The sequence below is a fragment of the Polyodon spathula genome, chromosome 4 (genome assembly GCF_017654505.1).
Source record: "Polyodon spathula isolate WHYD16114869_AA chromosome 4, ASM1765450v1, whole genome shotgun sequence".
In the NCBI taxonomy this organism is placed as follows: Eukaryota; Metazoa; Chordata; class Actinopteri; order Acipenseriformes; family Polyodontidae; genus Polyodon; species Polyodon spathula.
Window position 1 is genome coordinate 41,562,253 of NC_054537.1, and position 21,516 is coordinate 41,583,768.

The 21,516-nt window shown below is 37.8% G+C and overlaps 1 protein-coding gene across 1 annotated transcript; it reads right to left on the bottom strand.

Annotated features, from left to right (window-relative positions):
- Positions 1-4,156: 4,156 nt before the first annotated feature.
- mcm6l (MCM6 minichromosome maintenance deficient 6, like) lies at positions 4,157-20,600 on the bottom strand. Its single transcript, XM_041246629.1, has 17 exons — positions 20,500-20,600; positions 19,558-19,704; positions 18,290-18,400; positions 17,718-17,967; positions 17,380-17,545; positions 16,361-16,506; positions 14,902-15,052; positions 14,434-14,575; positions 13,283-13,424; positions 13,085-13,192; positions 12,405-12,560; positions 11,500-11,628; positions 9,674-9,835; positions 8,554-8,665; positions 8,048-8,224; positions 4,725-4,864; positions 4,157-4,309 (listed from the first exon to the last, which is right to left on the bottom strand). The coding sequence occupies exons 1-17, from the start codon at positions 20,598-20,600 to the stop codon at positions 4,187-4,189; spliced, it is 2,463 nt and encodes an 820-aa protein (XP_041102563.1). The 3' UTR covers positions 4,157-4,186.
- Positions 20,601-21,516: the final 916 nt, after the last annotated feature.

Consider the following 21,516-nt stretch of genomic DNA (forward strand, 5'->3'; position numbering starts at 1 on the left):
AAGGAGCGCCATATCACATTCCTGGATTCGGCTAATGCATATGGTTCAGTGCCACATGAACATCTTCGGGCAGCATTTGATTTTTTTCAGCGTACCGATGACAATAACAAATATAGTGAAAGCCTAATTTGGAGATTTGCAATTTAGTTTTTCAACTTCAGAATTTAGCACTACATGGCAACGCCTAGAAGTTGGAATAATGGCAGGAAGTACCATTTCTCCACTGGCTTTTACCATGGCAATGGAAGTAATTATTAGGGCATCACAATGAGTAATGGGAGGAGAGAGCTTGGCTTCTGGAATGCGACTACCACCAATTCAAGCATACATGGATGACATGACAACAATGACTACAACAGTAGCCTGCACTAATCAGTTATTGGGCAAGTTAACCAATAACATTGAATGGGCACGAATGCAATTCAAGCCCACTAAATCAAGGAGCATCCCTATAATTAAAGGTGAAGTAATATATAAAAGGTTCAACACCAGTATCAACAGTGTCCGAGAAGCCAGTGTAAAGTCTATTGAGATGGTACGATGGGGATCTAAAGAACACAGTTCGTGTGGCAGAAGTTAGACAACAAGCAGTGGAAGGGTTGAAGAGCATAGACAGCGGCGCTTTACCAGGCAAACAAACTCTGCTGCTTTCAGTTTGGTAATTTGCCAAGACTGCTGTGGCCACTGACTGTATACTAGGTTTCCTTGACAACAGTTGAGAAACTGGAAGCTTTAATCAGTTCATACGTCAGGAAATGGTTGGGAGTTCCACACTGCCTCAACAGAGTGGGAGTTTATGGTAAAGGAATACTGCAGCTACCAATCTCTGCTCTAACCGAGCAAGTGCGCCAAAGTCCAACTGGAAATGACATTAGTAGATTCACGTGACAAATGCATAAGGGAGGCAGCTGGAAATTGAAAACTGGAAGAAAATTCTGTGGCAAGTTCAGCATGGAAAAGGAGTTTTTGGTCTCAGTTCAGCTACTCCTACATGGCACAAGGCAACCCCAGCTCAACAGATGAAGCTGTAATCAATGAATTGCAAAAGCAGGAGGTGAGGATTAGGTGTGTGAAGGCCATTTCCCAGGCCAAGCAGGGAGAATGGATGAGATGGGAGAGTATGGAACAACGCAAGATTGGCTGGCAAGACCTATGGACCATGGAATAGAGCAGGATCAGTTTCCTCATCAGATCAGCATATGATGTTCTCCCATCACCAGAGACCCTAAATCTCTGGGTGGGTGAGGATCCCTCATGTCCTTTGTATTCATCACCTGCAACATTAAGGCACATTTTGACAGGATGTAAGGTGGTTCTTAGCCAAGGACGGTTTACTTGGTGCCATGACCAGGTGCTGCAATGTTTAGCCTTAGCATTCGAAGACAAGCATAACCTGACCAATAAATTGCCACCAGTTCCATCAAAGCATTACATACAAAAGACAATATTCCTCCATCCAGGAGAGCAAACACCCAGAAAAGGTGTTAAAACCAAGCCTCACCTAGGACAACTGGAAGCTGCTAGAGACTGGAAGATGCTGGCAGATGTTGGTCAACGGCTTATTTTTCCACCAGATTGCCACCACTAACTTTCGACCAGACATTGTCTTGTGGTCTGGATCAGCACGCCTTGTTCATCTGGTAGAGTTAACAGTGCCATGGGAAGATGCTGTGGATGAGGCGTATGAGAGGAAGAAACTTCGGTATGCTCAACTAGCTGCTGAAACGGAACAGCGAGGATGGAGAGTCCGAGTTTACCTAGTGGAGGTGGGTTGTCGAGGATTTGTGGCACACTCTACAACCCGATTTCTCAGAGACGTCGGGTTCAGTGGCCAAGAGTTGCGTCGCACAGTGAAGAACTTATATGAAGCAGCAGAAAGGAGCAGCAACTGGCTATGGTTGAGACGGAAAGATTCTGGATGGGGATCTCAAGCACAATCGAAAGAAAGCAACGCTGATGTACAGATAAGTAAGCTGGGCTAAGGGGGATGAAGGGGGGTGATGCCGGGACACCAGAATCACTGTTGAGCCCTCTTGAGGTGTAGTGGGCTAGTCAACGAAACACCGAGGATGGAAGGTGCCCACTTGAAGACCCTAGAGATGTACCCTACTTGGCTCAATCCAGACGATTATCATGCTGATGCGCTGGGGAGACCGCACTGGGTTGATCCCCGGAGCCGGCATCACCGATGGGCTGGGGAGGCAAAATGAACCGATCCCTGGAGCCAGCATTACACTTCAGCAATCAACACCAGACAGAAGGATATCTACATCATCAGACGGAAAACACAAATGGATGGAGATGCAGATGGATCACATTAGTTTACTGCAAAGCTACATTTTAGTTAGTGCTTATCTTGGCGAGAGCAGAGTTCAAATCACCATGAATATTAGTTTGTTTATAAATATCTTCAGACAGGTGCAGCCATTTCCAGAAATAACTATACAAATATAATAGCAATAAAAAAACAAATTAAAGAAGTTTGTTTTTCTCTTGCACACAAATCTACATAGATAAATGCCACAGGTCACATTTGTATTATTTTTACACAGTCTTATTTGTATAAATGACCTGTTTTTTTTTTTTTTTTTTTTAAAAAGAACACAACATGCACACATACCTCAAAAGGTTCTGTTTTCTGTGTATAAGTTCATGACTCCAACTTAGGAAAAGTCATAAAATATTATACACAACGTGAAAAGAATAGCATTTAAACTAATTGGAAACTAGTCGGGTCAAACAGATCCGAAACCTAATAGGAGGGTTAAATAAATTTATTATATATATATATATATATATATATATATATATATATATATATATATATATATATATATACTATTATATATATATAAATTTAATTGTTTATAGAACCAAACAAATGTTGGGAAAAAAATACCACACACATTAATTATGTAACATTTTGAGACTGACATAACTTGTCAATGCTGGGGTTTTCTGACAGACCTTGGGCAAAAGTGACATTTACTTCAAATGCTTAATAGAAAATGTTCCCCAGAGCTATCTCTCATATCCAAGAATAACCTTTTCCCCACACCCTGTCGGAAGTGTCCATTGATAAATCAGCAGAGTTGAGTAGGTCTCACTCATGTGAACTGAGAATCGTTTTAGATGTCAATATTATCAGTCTCGCTCCTAAAAAACAATCAATACATTTTTTTAAAAGGCCTTAAACAGTAACATTGTGAATATTTGATTAAACCCCTGGTAATGTAGGTTTTCTTTCTGCTTAAATTATTATTATTATTTTTTTTGTACACTAGTGAAAATACACTGCAGTAAAATTGCTAAATGGAGGTTAATTAGCATCTGAGATTCCCTTTGGAATTCATCCAAAACAAAATCCACGGCTTTGTTTATTGTAAACATTTTAGTGTGATTAAATCCTCTGTGAATTTGAAGTGAATACCTGTATGACCACCCTAAATACATTAAATCCTTCAAATTCAGCCTTTAACAATAGTTTGTTTTTCTGTTCATGTTAAAAGCAAAAACCACACTCTCATACTGGCCAAGTCGCCTGATTCGACTCAGACATCTCCCATCTCCTGGGAGACAAGAAACTACCAAAAATTTTGGATTGTAAAAATTAATGACAATTGTAATGCACTATTACCTTAAGTATATTATCTTTAACAAGTGCCCCCTGCTTTACAGGGGAAACTGTTTATATTAAAAGGTATATATATATATATATATATATATATATATATATATATATATATGTAGTTCTTTTTATCACGCGGATTATGGTATTGTTCAGTGATCTCAGAGTAAATTTAAAAAAAAAAAAAAAAAAAAAAAAAAAAAAACAAAACAAAAAAGAGAGCATCAGTTTGTTTCTTTACACCATTACTTTCATTCTGTATTCAGAAATAGTTTTGAATAAATAAAAATATGCAGATTATGAAAATATGAATCCTTTATTATTATTTTTTAAATAAATCTATCAATTCACAGGTTTCTGGTACCCACAAAATACAGTTAGTTACACTGAAAGTATATATTTTTTTTTTTAAACAAATGTTTAGTTAGCCTCACAGCATATACTGGATACCAAAATATATTTAATAAATGCATAGGTATTTAATAAATGCATTTTACACAATACTGATCAGCAGCCTTTATAAAAAGAAACTGCTGTATTGAGCAAAGCAAGGTTCTGTTAATCATCCAGGGTATAGTTTGGGTTGACAACCAAAAATGGGTCTTCCTCCATGGTAGGCTCTTCCCCTTCATCAGTCACCTTTTTCAGTCCTGTTTTGGTCAGTTCGATAATAACATGATCCTGAAGTGAAGAGATACACATGCCTGAACACAAATAACTGCCCACTTTACCAATTCTAAAAGTCAAGATCTGATGACAGTTGAGGAAAAAAAACAAAACACTGTACAGTAATTTAAAGCTGAAATGATTAATAGGTATATCTGATTAAAGGGACTGTTCATCACTACAGTAATCAGTATACAAAAAATGGGTCTGTAGAACTGGGCTACTGCACCAATTAGGAACATACAGTATACAAGTAATACAAACTTGGAACATGTTTGGACTACCATCATCAGTCATGGTGGCACTGTAGCTGGTATGCATTGTAGAACTGGACAGTAAACCAACTGCATTTTACAACTTATTTGCTGATTGTGCAGAAATATGATATTTGTGATAGAAGTCAACCTAAAAATACCTCTTCTATACTTACATAGTGGATCAATCTGTGAAGAACTTTTTCTATTAAATTCTTCTTTGCAATTAGTTCCGTCTCTGTATCAATCTCACTTTCCATTTCTTTCAAATACCAATTGACCAGCTCACTTTTCTTTAATGAGGACTCATCATCAGCTGTAATAGGGATTACAGTGTGTGTATAATATATTATATATATATATATATATATGCCATGAAAAAGTTTTTGCCCACTGTCTTTTATGCATTTTTGCACATTTTTCACACTGAATTTGGTCAGATCTTTTCGTGGGTTGTAGTAGTATATAGAGGGAGTCAGAGAAAAAATGACACCAAAGTTTGGTTTTTTCATTTGTTTGGTGTGCAAGGTAATCAAACATGCAATCTTCAGGTGTGAATAAGTTATTGCCCCCCCTAGTTAACTCAACCCAATTAAAGGGATAATTAGGGTCAGAGTTGAATACTTTGGTTAACAAATCAGGCCTGATTTGGGCCAGCCCTTTTTCGAGCCAGCACACAGGTTCTAGAGGCACATTATGCCACGATCCAAAGAAATTCCTGAAGACCTCCGGAAAAAAGTTGTTGATGCCTATCAGTCCGGAAAGGGTTACAAAGCCATTTCTAAGGCTCTGGGGCTCCACCAAACCGCAGTCAGAGCCATATTGTCCCCATGGAGAAAGTTTGGGACAGTAGTGAATCTTCCCAGGAGTGGACGTCCTGCCAAAAGTCCCCTAGAACAACATCCAGGGATCTGCAGGCCTCTCTCGCCTCGGCTAAGGTCAGTGTTCATGATATCACCGAGTTGAAGCAGTTCTGCATGAAGGAGTAGGCCAAAATTCCTCCACGGCGCAATGAGAGACTGATCAATAACTACAGGAAGCGTTTGGTTGCAGTTATCGCCGCTAAAGGTGGCATAACCAGTTATTGAGTCTAAGGGGGAGATTACTTTTTCACACGGGGGCATTGAGTGTTGCACTACTTTGTTTAATAAATAAATAAATGAAATAAGTATCAATTTCACTCAGGGTCCCTTTTATCCAATATTAGATTTTGGTTGAAAATCTGATAACATTCAGTGTCAAATATGCAAAAAATGCAGAAAATCATCAGTGTTTGTGTGTGTGTGTGTGTGTGTATATATATATATATATATATATAAATATATATACACACACACACAGAGTTCTGGAAAAAATTAAGAGACCACTGCAAATGTTTCTTAAATCAGCATCTCTACATGTATGGCAGCCATTCCATTCCAGTGTCTGTTGAATTCCAACACAGGCACACCTCATTCTCCTGAATGAGGTACTGATTAGGGGATCACCTGAACCAGATCTTATTTAACAAGTAAAAGTATAAAAACCACTCCTGTGGTCATCACTATCCTCTTGCAACAGGACCAGCTGGATGGCAAAACAGTGCTAGTAGTACCTCAAAAGTAATTGGAATCAAAAAATAACTATTGACCATGCCCAAAGAGTTGAAAAGGAAAGTTTTGAGTGAGGAAAAGAAGGGTTCAATTCTGGCTTTACTGGCAGAGGGATACAGTGAGCGTCGGGTTGCTTCCGCCCTTAAAATTTCAAAGACGGCGGTTCATAAGAACAAGGTCAAGCAGCACACATTGGGGACAACAAAGCTACAGACCGGCAGAGGGCGAAAACAACTCTCCACTGACCGGGATGACCGCCAACTCATTCAAATGTCACTCAGCAACCATAGCATGACATCAAGTGGCCTACAAAAAGAATGGCAAACGGCAGCTGGGGTGAAGTGCACGGCGAGGACGGTTCAAAACAGGCTCCTAGGGGCAGGGCTGAAGTCATGCAAAGCTAGAAAAAAGCCCTTCATCAATGAGAAGCAAAGAAGAGCCAGGCTGAGGTTTGCAAAAGACCATAAGGATTGGACCGTAGAGGACTGGAGTAAGGTCATCTTCTCTGATGAGTCCAATTTTCAGCTTTGCCCAACACCTGGTCGTCTAATGGTTAGACGGAGACCTGGAAAGGCCTACAAGCCACAGTGTCTCGCACCCACTGTGAAATGTGGTGGAGGATCGGTGATGATCTGGGGGTGCTTCAGCAAGGCTGGAATTGGGCAGATTTGTCTTTGTGAAGGACGCATGAATCAAGCCAAGTACAAGGTTGTCCTGGAAGAAAACTTGCTTCCTTCTGCTCTGACAATGTTCCCCAACTCTGAGGATTGGTTTTTCCAGCAGGACAATGCTCCATGCCACACAGCCAAGTCAATCAAGGTATGGATGGAGGACCACCAGATCAAGACCCTGTCATGGCCAGCCCAATCTCCAGACCTGAACCCCATTGAAAACCTCTGGAATGTGATCAAGAGGAAGACGGATGGTCACAAGCCATCAAACAAAGCCGAGCTGCTTGAATTTTTGCGCCAGGAGTGGCATAAAGTCACCCAACATCAATGTGAAAGACTGGTGGAGAGCATGCCAAGACGCATGAAAGCTGTGCTTGAAAATCAGGGTTATTCCACCAAATATTGATTTCTGAACTCTTCCTAAGTTAAAACATTAGTATTGTGTTGTTTAAAAATGAATCTGAACTTATTTTCTTTGCATTATTCGAGGTCTGACAACACTGCATCTTTTTTGTTATTTTGACCAGTTGTCATTTTCTGCTAATAAATGCTCTAAATGACAATATTTTTATTTGGAATTTGGGAGAAATGTTGTCAGTAGTTTATAGAATAAAACAAATGTTCATTTTACCCAAACACATACCTATAAATAGTAAAACCAGAGAAACTGATAATTTTGCAGTGGTCTCAATTTTTTCCAGAGCTATATATATATATATATATATATATATATATATATATATATACACACACACACACACACACACACACACATATAAAATGTAAACAGTAAACTCTTTATCCAAACACAAAAGCATATTTTTAGTATGAAGGCTGGGTAAGGTATTTTTGCTTTTAAGAAAATGAAATCCGATATTTGCAGCAGTGCTGACACAAGAGGGTGCCAAAGTGTTTGATATTTCAAAACTGACATTTCAAAATAACACCCATCAAAAGGCAAACTGTTGGTGCAGTCTAGGGAGAAGAATAGTTCAGTTAACTAGTCCTAGTCTTGAGTATGCCCCTAAATAATTTAAGTATGACTGATTTTTCAGAAGTCACTGTATTGGGCTGTACTGAGCAACGGGCATAATGTGCAACACAACGGCAACATTAGTTTGCCTCCAACATTTAGAATTTCAGTCTTGCAAGCCAAGAAGCCAATGCCAATTACGGCTTTTATCATAGAATACATTTGAAACATTAAAGTAGACATTCCAGTTGGGTACTACTCACCATCCTCCATCTTATGCATGTGTAAAACCAGAAGGTTGGAGATTTTTTTGTATTCAGCAAATGACATCCTAACAGCAGGCTTCTGAGAACTCAGTTTTTCAGACTTGACAGCTTCCTGTTCAGTTTCCATAGCTTCTTCACTAGTCACAGCTTTAGCTTCGCCATTAACCGCTTCATCTAATGGAAATTTTTTAAACCGGATTATTTAGAAGAAAAAAAAATAAAATATATAGGTTATGTGGAGTTATTTTTTTTCTTCTTATAAACTACATACTGTAACACAGCATTATTCACCCAATCCATTTTGTAAGATATAACAGTACACTGCTCTCCTATTTCCTATGGAGGTCAGCTCTGTTATTGTAATGTAACAATGACCCTAATTAATGACAGCTGTTTTAAAACCACTCCTAAATCATTGATGTACCTTTTTTTTTTTTTTTTTTTATTTAAATCCAAGTTTAATGTGGCATGGGAAAGTTTAAGAAAAGGCAAACAAATCTTACCATTTACATCATTTTCATTGTTCTCTTGATCAAAATTGATGTCTGGGGAATCAACACGAATAATGGACTTATTTAGCAGACGGAATGCCTCCTTCACATGCTTTGGTTGCACCTTTTAAACAATAAAATACCACAATTCAGCTGTACATCAAAACGTGACATTAAGTCTCTGCTTTTCTTCAGAGATATAGTGAAAAGGCAACTTCACAAACATACTTTCTCAATCTGTAATACTGCTTGCAACTAAAGCTAGATCTGCAGCAGAACAACACTGTCTGCAACTAAAGCTAGATCTGCAGCAGAACAAGCTGATGCTTCAAGTACAGCACTACTGATTAAAAGCTGCTGCTTCGTCCTTGTACCCAATTCCACTTTGTGCACAATGACAATGCAACCCACGGCACAGGAAGTGAAGAGGTACCACCCAAAAAACACTGCTTACCAAACCTCTCATTAGCAAGTTTGTTTTCTTTAATCCTGTCAGGTGTTAAAACTTTTTACTAAAGTTATAGTTAACAAGTAACACAGTAGGTGAATTTGGCAGAATCAAAAAGTTAGTGACATCTGCTAAACAACATGAACAGCAAGCTATTACTATCACAGGGAAGAAAATGTATTTACGTTTGTATATTCCCTTTAAAACTAGGATAAAGCTTTTCGGTACAATCGTGTTCTCTGAAAAAAAATCAAGAGTAACAATTTGACAGGTAACTAAAACTAAATCCCAATTCCAACATAAGTATGCATTACAACAATCTTAATTATCTGACATACAAGTCATTTTCACTCGTATATTCATTCATAAAGATGTGCCAATATTTAGCCTACTTTGTTCATCTTTTTACCCACATACTGTATAAGACCTACATTATATCACTACTATTTTTATATCACTGCAGCTTACCCTTTTTTTCAACTGGGCTGTTTCTGTACATGTTCCTGTTTACACTCATTTCCATGAACTATATAGAATCCCACATTACTCTCCTCTGATGCAATGCAAGTATTTATTTGTTATGCAGACAGCCAGCACTTGGCAATTGGGTGTTTCTTGCCCTAAATCCTGAAAAGTGTTTAGTTTGCAATTTTACACACATGTATAGAGCCAAACTGTGCTCACCTCATCGGAGCAGTACATGCGAGCCATGGCTTCAGAGAGTCGGATCATACTCTCCAGCTGTCTGACTGTAATGCGCCAAGCAGATTTCATCCCGCCACTGCAATCCCTCTGCCGGAGACGCTTATACTGCTCCACGACAAACTCCTCCGCTTCCTTCGTAATCTGTAGATCATTTGCAGAGAGGAAAATAAAAACCACTCACATCTGCTCAGGAGTCACCTGCATTTTCAAATGTGTACAACCAGTATAGAACCCTTGAGACATGCTTCATTTACAAAAAGGGGGTTCTGGCAGGAGAAGGGGACAAGAAACATAAAATCAATGGCAAAAGTAGACAAATTAATTAAAAAAACAGGCAAAAACACTCATTCATAAAAAAAAAAAAAAAGATTATAGCCAGGTCAGATGTAATCCTGTCAACAGCCACCCCCTGAGTGTGATCTTGCAAGTCATTTTCAAACCAACTTACAAGAGAATTAAAGCTAATATTCTGTAGTTTAATCTAGAAGAGTAGCTCTACAACAGGTAGCAATGTAAATCTGAAAATGGACATACTACAGGAAGCAGTATTTTTTGATCCAGGATTGCTCTGCAAGAGTATTTGGTGTTACCGTTATTTTCTGGAAGATTTTTTCTCCCTAGCTCAAACACATTTTAAACAGTGGTGCCATCAATTTAATCCCAGACCCTTACCAAAGTAATTCTATTACAAATAATTAAGCCACTCTCATCCAGTCCCAACGCCAGCTTTCAAAACATTCCAGTGCATTACTTTGCTATAAGGTGTCACAACCGCTCAGCTTCATGAGACACAAGATTAACTTATATATGAACAAGCCTTAACTACAATAAATTGACTTGAAATAAGCATCCTTATAAATGATCTTAAATGAGGTGTTAATATATGCATGTTCTCAAATTACCTGAATATATGATGTGAAACATTCTGAATAAAGCTTTTCATGCGAGTTTATAAAAAGGAGTTTAATTTACTGTTACACTAGTATAACAGGAGGAGCCTAAAGGTACAAACTACAAACAAAGTCATGGTATGATTGGACAGCTTGTGACCTCCCCTACAACGTAATCAGGGAGATTTCACCACCTACAGACAGTTGTAAGGCCAGAGCAGCGAAACACACAGCTCGTCGATCGGAGCTGTTTTTGAACCATGAGGTACTAGACACATTGCGAAGGGGCTACTCAGTGGTGAAATGGCTAATTTGGAAAATTCCTTCGCTGTTTGACGGTAGGAAAACAACATTTTTGATGTTGTCAGCTTTTTTTTGCTCTTTTGCTTTTGTAATAATATTACAGATGATTTATGATATGTAATGTGTAATTGCAGTACCACGTTCCGCCAGCGGGACAGGGCGGCATACAAGGTTAATATATTGCCTAATATTCAGTGTGTTCTTTTATTGTCAGTGTGAACATGTACCTCAATGCAGCAGTATTTGCAGCGCTATGCATCCTCTGCCTCATCTGACCCATTTCTACTATTTGAATACATCGACACATTTGTTTTCTTTTGTATATTCATAAACTGATTTACTTTTTCTCCCCATCGAACATCTGTTTAGCCGTATTTTTGGTGATTGATACATAGCAGGAGTCAGATTGCATTAGAAACGTAGAAACATTTGCTCTAATTAAATGTGGTAGACGGTTCAATCCAGGTAAGCTGGGACTGAAATGTCAGTAACAAGCTGCTTCCTGGGTACTGATACGTGCATTGTGTACCGCATGACACCAGGTCCTGCCCGGGTAGATATACCGGGGGGGGGGGGGGGGGGGGGGGGGGGTAAAAAAAAGGTAAAACTTACTTTTGGTTGAAATTGACGAGCAAACAGTAAGTATCTTTGAACATCTTCAGTAGAAAATACTCGTTCTATGGACTCCTGGTTTCCTGAATGCAGGTCAATTATCCTTCTCGCAATTGCATAATCTGTAACCTAAGACAATTTGTAACACTTATTTACAAGCATGAAAGAAATACTACATCTAAAACTTTAGTTAGTATATTGTCAACAGGTTGCTACATTTTAGGGCTTATTTATATTAAAAAAAAAAGCGACTACTGTGATGGGGTGAAGGAACTTCATTTTTCAAGGCCAAACACAGAGCTATACCTGCATTAGAATTAAACACCATGAATCAGATTTGTCGATTGAAAAAGTACCATGCAATCTTTAATGTCCACAACGTTTTTTTAGGACACCACCACCAATGCTCCCCCTAATTCCAAGGTGGGGCATTGCCAGAAGCAGCCAGACAACTGAGCCACAAACATCACTTCCTGCTTCAACCGCTATCCTTCGGAGGTACAAAACTAGTTTAGCACTGGCCCAATTCTGTCTGTTAGTAAAGCTGCTGAAAACTTAACATCCACATACGTTTTGCTTTATTGACGGTCTCTTCAGCAAGCTATTAAATGTTCCAGTAGAACTGTGGATGGTGCAGAACCCTGCATACTGTACAAGACAAGTAATAAGTGCCCTTTGCAGTGGTTTTAGCTTTTGCTTAGATACCACAAACACAGAGTCAGATATTTCTTTCTGTAATTGATAATATATTTGCCCACTCACGTATGTTGTAAAAAAAAAAATTTAAAAAAATCCTTGGACAGAAATTATTTCTTGCCATTGTATGTTGTCACAGAGTTACATGTTGATACTGTATTTGGAAATTGTCAAGATGTTATGAATTTCAAATAGCTGTAAGTTCTTACCTCATTGCACTCATCCACCAATATAAAGAACAGATCAAATCTTGACATAATGGGAGCAGACATATTAACATTCTGCTTCAAAGACTTTGATCGGTTATATCTTCCATCAACTGGGTTTGCAGCTGCCAGGATGGATGTGCGGGCATTAAGCGTGGCCTAGATTTCAAATGATCAAAACGATTAGCCTGCATCCAGCCAAAACGTGATTGACAATACTACAGTTTCTGCCATTACTTTTATATGGCACAAACACACATGAAGAACTTTTTGGCATGTGTGGCTACTCTGTTAATTGTATTTGTATATTAGACACACACACACACCACACAGAATTCCTGGCTACAGAGTTCACTCTTTAGTTGAATTGTAAGACACTCATTTTTGAACCAAGAGGTTACCAGTTCATGCCCAGCTTTTGGCTTTCCATTTAATTCAAAAGACTGAGATGCCAAGTGAAAAACCCGATTACTCAGGCTAATAGCACTGGTTTTTTGCATGCTTAAAAAAAAAAAAAAAAAAAAAAAAAAAAAAAAAAAAAGTGATCCTCTGAATAAACAATTTATGGTGGCTTCCTATAAACATTTAGGAATGTGGCTGGTTTACTTCACTGTTATAATATGCATTATGTCCAGGGGTACCTACAGTACATCTTACAGTTCAGATAAAATCAGCTGAATTACCTTGACTCCAGCCTTGGTGATGGAAATGGTTTGCTGCTCCATAGCTTCATGAATTGCCACTTGATCTTTCAAATCCATTTTGTCAAACTCATCAATACAGCAGACGCCCTGATCAAACCCAGAAATGTACAACATTTTAAAGCCACTCAAAACTAGTTTTGCGATGTTTCAGGGAAATCTATTGGCAACCTCACATACATTGTCTGCCAGCATCAGGGCCCCAGCCTCAATCACAAACTCATGAGACTCTTCATCTCTCACCACTGCTGCAGTCAGACCAGCAGCACTGCTGGCTTTGCCACTGGTGTAGACTGCTCGAGGAGAAAACTCTTCAACATGTCTAAAGGGGAAAATAATATCAGGGACACTAAAAAATATATTTGTATGCAATTTTGGTAGACTGTGTTAAGCCTGTTTGTAATATAGAAGGGCAATATGAATATTATAATTGAACTTGACACTGAAAACAATCTCAATTGCTTGTATTGCACACACAGTATTTCGTTCAAATAGTGCAAATTATATTTTGTTGTAATTGCCTTTAAAAACCATTCTATAAAAAAATAATGAATAAGATTTTAAGAATGAGGTTTCCTCCATGTAATAGTTTTAAACATGTATTCCTTAAATTGTAAGAAAGTTTATTTAAAACAAAAAATAATTATCATTTTCAAAAAAAACAAACAACCACACACACTATAAATCAAGGGTTCACATAAGATTCTCACGAGACTTTCAGCCCCAGGGATTCAAAAGCGAAAAAAACACATTCACTGTATTATTGTTGTTGAACACGTTAGCTTGACGGCACAACAGTATTTATAGAAGGATATAACTGTGGGAAACAAAATATTATTTTAAGTAAAACGCTTTTTTTTTTTTTTTTTTTTTTTTTTTTAAAAACAGTCACCTCCTCTCATCCACGCTCAGTTTGGGAAGCGAAGCATCAGCAAGCTTTCACATTGCCAGTCCCCGTAACTACATCCCTCTTCTCTGAATGGACAGCTAAATCGAGATCCCTCCTATCATTGGTTGCTACAAGTGCCCAATAAAAAGAAAATAATTGGTTACGAACTGGAGTTTCCACCTATCACTCTCCATTTACTTTTTATAAAACTGTGAAGCAGCCAATGATAGCGCTAGCAATATGGGGACTCGTATTTAATTATGGCCTTGAGACTAAATGGAAATTCTGAGGCTAGGCAGGTATGGACCACTGCCAGATAATATGCACCCTCGCTGAAAAATGCTTTCTTGCTAAAAATGGACCGACGGTATGCATTTGCGTTTTAAAAAATGTGAATAAAAGTAACTGTGTTCTAGAAAACACACATACTGAGCTGGCTTACTTCAAGAACTGGCTTTTAGATGTACTTGGGTCCCCAACAATACAAATATTAATGTCACCCCGCAATGACGTTCCTTCCATTGTGGTCTTGGGAACCCCCCCAAACAACATTAGCAGGATGCCTCTCTTTATCTCATCATTCCCTATAATCAAAAACACAACATTGTAAGATTCTCCTGCGGTTTAGCGATAACGTAGAGAAATATCTCAGTTAACAAACCATGAGCATTATTGACAAAACAAAGATTCCTAAGAGAACAAGCTCTTACCTATTTAGAACTGGGATGAAATTCCCAGAAAATCAGACTGGTTCATAAGAATTTTTATATCCAAGGTACAACTATTTCAGATGGAATATGGAATACACTACTGATGTGGAACTAACTCAAGGAAATAAATAACGCCAATCAAATACCACTAAAAACATCTAAAGATTATGCTTGCCACAGATAAGTGAGAAATGGTTTACCGTGTATGGTAGGGAAGAGGCTGGTACACAGGTTGTGGTAGAGGTTCTTATCCTGACTCATTTCAAAAACTTGTTCCCATTCTTGAATAGTCATCTGGTTCTTAATATTTTCAGCAGTTTGGTCTTCTTCTCGAAGCTCCTTGCCTCCAAACTTGAGAAATATTATTTGTGTTAATTTGTTATACATGGTTGGCTCACCAATAAGTTGTGCAAATGACTAGCAATTAGCTTAAGATTCTGCTACTGAAGATTTTGACAAAGCAGCAGAAGCAGTTCCAAGACTGTTTACTGTAAATTCTTGGCATTTGTCCTCACCCCTGCATAATATCTACTAAAGCATCAACATTCAGAATAAAATGTAAACTGATTATGAAGCAGTAACGGCTGGTAACCTTTTTGACAGGCGAGGCAAAAGCCACAAATTAAAAATGAAACAAACATTATCCCAATTGTCCCACATATACTCAAAGCTTAAAATTGATGTAGGACACTTAACACACACACAAAACACAGCTAGGATGAAAAAAAGAAACCATATTCAATTTCCAATCAAAAGAGGATCTGAAGTTACAATAGTTCAAATACAACACATTACACATACCCTGGACTACAATAAAAACTATCCACACACAAAGCAAAACATTTAAAATGATTGCTTGCACAAACTGTACTTGGAGGGGTTTTTTTTTGTTTGTTTGTTTTTTCCAAACAGAGCCAGTAGTACCTTAATTTTAGTCAATTCCCAAAGTTGAACTGCAGGATAGAGTTTTCTTTATGAATTAGCATCACAATGAGTCATGCACTTTGATTTACGTGTTTACAGAACTTTCACCAACTGCAAAACCACTTTATTAAAACGTGCGCAGAAATAAATCATAATAATAGTAGTAGCAAACAAGTACTAATAAAAAGAGTAGTTGGTTAAACTGTTTAGATTAGGGACATGAATTGGCCACTACTGCTATGCAGAATTAAAAAGCCAACTAGAACCCTAAACACCACCTAAAAAATAAATAAATAAATAAAATAAATTTAACCCCAGGGACCCAGTATGCATCATTTCTGGTTAAGCTGTGGACTTGCCTTTATTTCTAATATGCCAAGCCCCCCAGTTTCTCAGAGCAGAGGATCTGTATCACTGTTGAAGGAACGGTTCTGCAATTACAGTCCTGCCCAGTGGCCCCCAATAATGCTGTAGTTAGTAATACAGCCCCCCCCCCATTTATATATATATATATATATATATATATATATATATATATATATATATATATATATATATATATATATATATATATATATATAATCACACACACAGGGAGGAGGTAAAACGGATGAGAATGTATTAAAACATTTTCTTTTGGATCTCGTACTACTACTGTATACAGAGTAGCTTTACTGCGACAACCACAAAAATGTAACCTTTGGTAATGAGATGTGCTGAACCTGTGCTGCTTACCCGAGGATTAGTGGGTGCTACATTACAAGCCAGGAAAGCCAGTCGGTAGGAAAGATCCCGAACACCCAGGGCCTTCAAACCCTGGACACCGTCTGCCTGGAAACCCTCTGGTCCAGTCACTCTGCTGCTGGTCTCGGTACGTGCCCCTATACAACATGCAGCCAGGAGTCAGAAAAGTGGTTTTAAAAAGGAAGACGCTGTGTCGCTAAAATGTAACATGGCAGAGTTGTACAGTTTTTCCGCAAGTCATACTGGAGCAGGGATGGGAAACTCTGGACCTTTCAAACGGGGCTTTACAACCATATTGTAATAAAATTCTGAAGTTAATGTAGATCATGGTGATCTACTTTTCTATGTTGCTAATAGCTCTAATTTTGCATTTGCAACATGGCGGGTATGAATGTCATAGACATGCTTTTTCTAAAAAATGTTGATTGCAGACCAATTCCATTGCCATCACTGTTTTAATTGCATCCCATTTGCTTGCATTCTAGTGACATAAGGCTTAATACGATGGCTATAGGTGGGCTCGCATGGTGGACGTTACCCAGCAAATGCACCTGGAAGCTTCTTTCATTGTGGTTGCGTACAATTCACAATGTCATATTTCTGAATTTGAGAGCACGCAGAGTGTAAAACATGAGGGGTGGATGTGCATTATCAAACACAGATCGGTAATTGATTACTACAACAAATCACCCACCAAAACATTTCCTCCTCCAACTAAAAAAGGTACAGAAAACTCAAACTAGCATATGTAGTATATGGAAATAGACATGGTTCTCAGTAAATTATTATAAATGGTACTCACCAAACTTATTTTATTATCTACATAAACACAGAAATGTAATGAAGGCTTGTAATCTAATTTTTTTGTAAAATAAAATGACTCGCCCAACCATATCCCTAAACAAAATGGTGCAAGCTGAATCTGTAGTAAAAAGCTATAAAAAGTAAAATCCCTGGATTAATAGATTTACTGTAATTCTATTTTCTGGGATGCAACCAGTTGAACTTACCTCCAGCTAAAAGTGCAAACACATCTGGTACCACAATGAGAGTCCCAGTAAAGTCACATCGGTCCCCAGCCTGTGCTGTTTCGACAGCCTCTGCTCTCAAAATAACCTCAACGCTGCGAGGAATGGCACCTCTGGGCAACTCTGCTTGTGTCTCCTGAATACGCACCTGTTCAGACAGGCAATCACTACAGGTACCATTCTGAAGATTACCTCCATCAAACATATGCATTATCAGCTGTACTAAGAATTGGCATTAGAATGCAACAATCTAGTAGTTTTTTATTCCCCCTACCTAATAGCATTTGAGTTTCAATTTTTTTATATATACAAACACAAACCTTCTGAAAGTCGACGAAACGGGACTTGTTGGTATCCAGCATAAACCTGCGGCGATTTGCACAGACTGGGTTTCTGCAAATAGTTGGCTGGGTGTACTTGAACTGCTGCTCCACCTCTTTGACAACAGACTGGCAATCCATACACAGGAAAGTGCCACTCACAAGTTCAGGATGCACTGGATGAGTTCTTACCACCTGTCCACTGATACGAAGCAGTGTCCCAATCCTTGCAGCGGTCAGTTCTCTAATCCTAGCAGCAGCACAATACACTGTAGTTTTAACAAAGCACACTTAAAAAAGGAAGACAATGTCAACACAATCATGATTACAGTAAGGCTATACAGAATACACAACTTATTTGCATCAAATCCAACCGTTTTTTTTTTTGGTTACTCTAGTATGTAACCAGTATGTACAAGAAATATAATATTCTATTAGTCACTCAAAATGTTGTATATATAAATCATAATTTTAAAAAATGCACATTTTACAACTCTGTATAACAGAGCTTAATTGTACAAGTCCCAATTCAACTTAAAATAGTGTTCTTGAAAATTAATTAAGTGGTTTACTTCTGTCTAGTTGGGAAATCTGAGAAAGAAACATAGAACTCTTTAGTTGCAGGAATATTTCCATGATCCCTGGCAAAGTTTCTCACAGCTCTGCAGAGATGGGGGTAGACCCTGAAATCGGTGAAGAAAGAAATAAAAATATGTTAAATGCAAATGAAACACCATTTCTGTATGTCTTCAATATTACTTGTCATTGTTGCTGTTACTGGTATTACTGTACTATCCTGGCTGCCTGTCCAAAGTATAGAGAACTGCAGCAATGCTAGAAAAATGTAAATCAAGGATAATCAGCATGCAGCAACCATCCTACATGGACAGATTTCAGTCACAACAACCCTACATTGTGGTATCCTTCTATTAGCATGACTTAGCTGGAACCTAGGATACACCAAAGTTGATGCATCAGTGTCAAAAATGACCAGAAGCAAGGTCTTCCCTACAGGGTAGGTGGGTGCATTACTCCCTTAGATACTAGAAGTTGACAGAGGAAAGGATGCTCCAAGTGGCATGGATGTCAGCTGGCCAGGCTATTCAAGGACCCTGCCCTTCTATGGAAGTGGCCACATCTACAGCCAATATAAAATGCTGCTGTGCTTATTCTCACAAACTGGTCTAACAACAACACCTTTGAGCAACTCATATCTTCAAAACCTAGTAATTATCAACAGTCAATGTAAAGGGGCTATTAAGTTGTTCAGTGGTAAATACAGTACAGTATAGGAATGAGTGGCTAATGTCTAAAGTTCTCAGATTACAAATTGTCACGTCTGAGTACCTTTATAAATTTGCACTTCAGATGGAGAAAACAAAGCATCCTCATGATATACCACAAGGGAATAGTGTCTCTGATGGAGATTATACACAAAGTAAAATGGATGTGTGAAAAGAGATCTGTCTCATTGATATGGCTCATGGTTACAACACTTAATGTAACTTGACAGAAAAAAACAAACAACAGAAACAGCTGTGTTCCAGCTGTAAAGCCAGCAAGTATCCCAGTGGGTGGTCTGCATTAGTGCTACAGCCAGAGGTAAGGTTAAATAAATATGCCAGTAAAACAGTAATATTATACTGGAAAAAAATCTATGTACATAAATATTAAGACAATAACTTAGTGTTCTGTCTGTACCTTAGAATATCGCATGACCTGCAGCAATGCTAGGTCAGCTGCCATCGCAATGCTCACCAACACATTTAACATACAGCTGAATGGCAATTAAGCTTCCATTATGCCTAAAATTTCAAGAACCATGAACCCTGCAGGCCACCTGTAATATTCTTCCTGAATGGTTGTTCCCAGCTGTTGGTTGTAATGTTCTATGTTGGTGAAGTTTACAGTCAAAGTATTCCTTTCAGGTCGAATTAATTCCTCTGCATCATGAAGGTAATGTATCTCTCCATTTGGGTTCTGAAACCTAGTTTGTCAGAAAGAACATAACACAGAGATTTAATATTGAGCCACAGTGTTTATCTCCAAAATGTACTCATCCTGAGGTATTTATAAGAAAGAAAATCCATATTAAAAGTTGCATTTAATAAACAAAAAGGACCATACAAAAACATTTCATTGATATTGTTCAGTTACACATATATCCTGCATAAGCATTTAAATAAATTCTTTAAAATAATTTATAAAAGCAAAATACATTACATTTTAATTGGTCCAACTTGAACATTATATAGAAATGCACACTATATTATGAATTGTACACATGCAACATAACGACAGAAAGCTAAAGGTGTTGTTTTGTTTGTTTTTGTAAGGTATTTGATGTCGAGTTATCAAAAAATAGTGCAAAAGTTTTACAAAAAAAAAGTTCCAACTACCTGACAAAGTTATGCATGCTTTAATTGAGCTAAATGGATGTAGGAATAACAATGATCTGGCAATAGCACAATTTTTAGTCGACAAGAAATACAGATTAACATTGTATGATACATTTTCAACTTTAATGCAGTAAACCCCCCCTGCAGGCTACTGGATATACTGTAGTTTGTAATTATTTTAAGTATTTTACCGAGGCACGTAAAAGAATAGCTATTAAACCCTAATTAAAATTGGACTGGATAGCCGTCGTCTTTGTTTTGTACTTAAACTTTGCATAAATAGCAAAGCTTGTTTTACGGAAGAATCTTTTTGGTTTATTTCCTTTGAATGAACAGAACATCATTATTTTACCGTATTTCGCATGTTCATTTACAACACTTACTCTTCCAAGAATTCGAGGAAAAGTTTCTGACACCTTTCAGATAACTCGTCCTTTACTTGCAGTCCTGTTGAAGTGTTTTCAGCCTGCGGCGCGAGTTCCATGCTTCAGAAGATAATTTTCCAGCTCCAGGCGCCTAAACAACAGTCAAGTCCCCTCACCTGGCTGCTAGCTCGTTTATTTTTAACTATCACCGCATGGTGGCAATCGTATTTATTGGCATCAGTGTTATACACTGCGCAACTGTTTGTTAGGAACGAAGCTTGAACTGGACCTACACGTGACCTGCGAGATGTTGCTTAGAATCCTTTGACGAATGACTGTAAAGAAACTTACTGATTTTACTGACACTGTCCAATTTCTACCACAGTGTTGAAAATGCGCTCTTTCAGGCAAGCCGAAAGAACAGTTTTTTTGTATACAAATTTATATAATTTGACCATATGTCCCCTTTATTAAACTGACGTGTACTGCTGTGCAGTATTGCCTACCCGTACTGGAGGAGTAAATAATCTGTTAAGAAGAAACCGCTGTGTTAAGCGAGCGTTCAATCACGTGCTGGTACAGAAAAATGTGTTGTATTTCGCAGAGGAGGGGGGGAAAAAAAAAAAAAAACTTAATTATTTGGGGTTTTATTTTCCAAATCACTACCTCCCTTTTATGGACGATAATTTGTGCCAAAATTAAAATAAATAAACAAATAAACTAAATAAATACAGAAATAAAAAACTACATACGTAATTTTGCTTTATTATTTATTTATTTACTTAATTATTTCGAATTTTATTTCGTTTTTGTTTTATTTATTTATTTTTTTTAATTTTGGCACAAATTATCCTCCACACCCTTTAAATGTTAATTAGAAGTTGTTAAGTTGTCTCTGAATGATAATACTAATTAAAGACTTGGTTTAAGAATGTCTTTGCTACAAATCAAGAATTTAAATGATGGGCTTGCTGTCATTGTCCACGCCGTGTAAAGGATGGTTTATGCTGAAAAGAAAATCTGTCAGGACTAATT

Excerpts from the sequence above, each read along its gene's own strand:
- mcm6l (XM_041246629.1), bottom strand. The coding sequence starts at position 20,600 with ATGGAACTCGCGCCGCAGGCTGAAAACACTTCAACAGGACTGCAAGTA. Across the intron at positions 11,629-12,404 it reads TGGTGGATGAGTGCAATGAG|GTTACAGATTATGCAATTGC; the intron begins GTAAGAACTTAC and ends AAATTGTCTTAG. Across the intron at positions 8,225-8,553 it reads CAATGAAAATGATGTAAATG|ATGAAGCGGTTAATGGCGAA; the intron begins GTAAGATTTGTT and ends AATTTCCATTAG.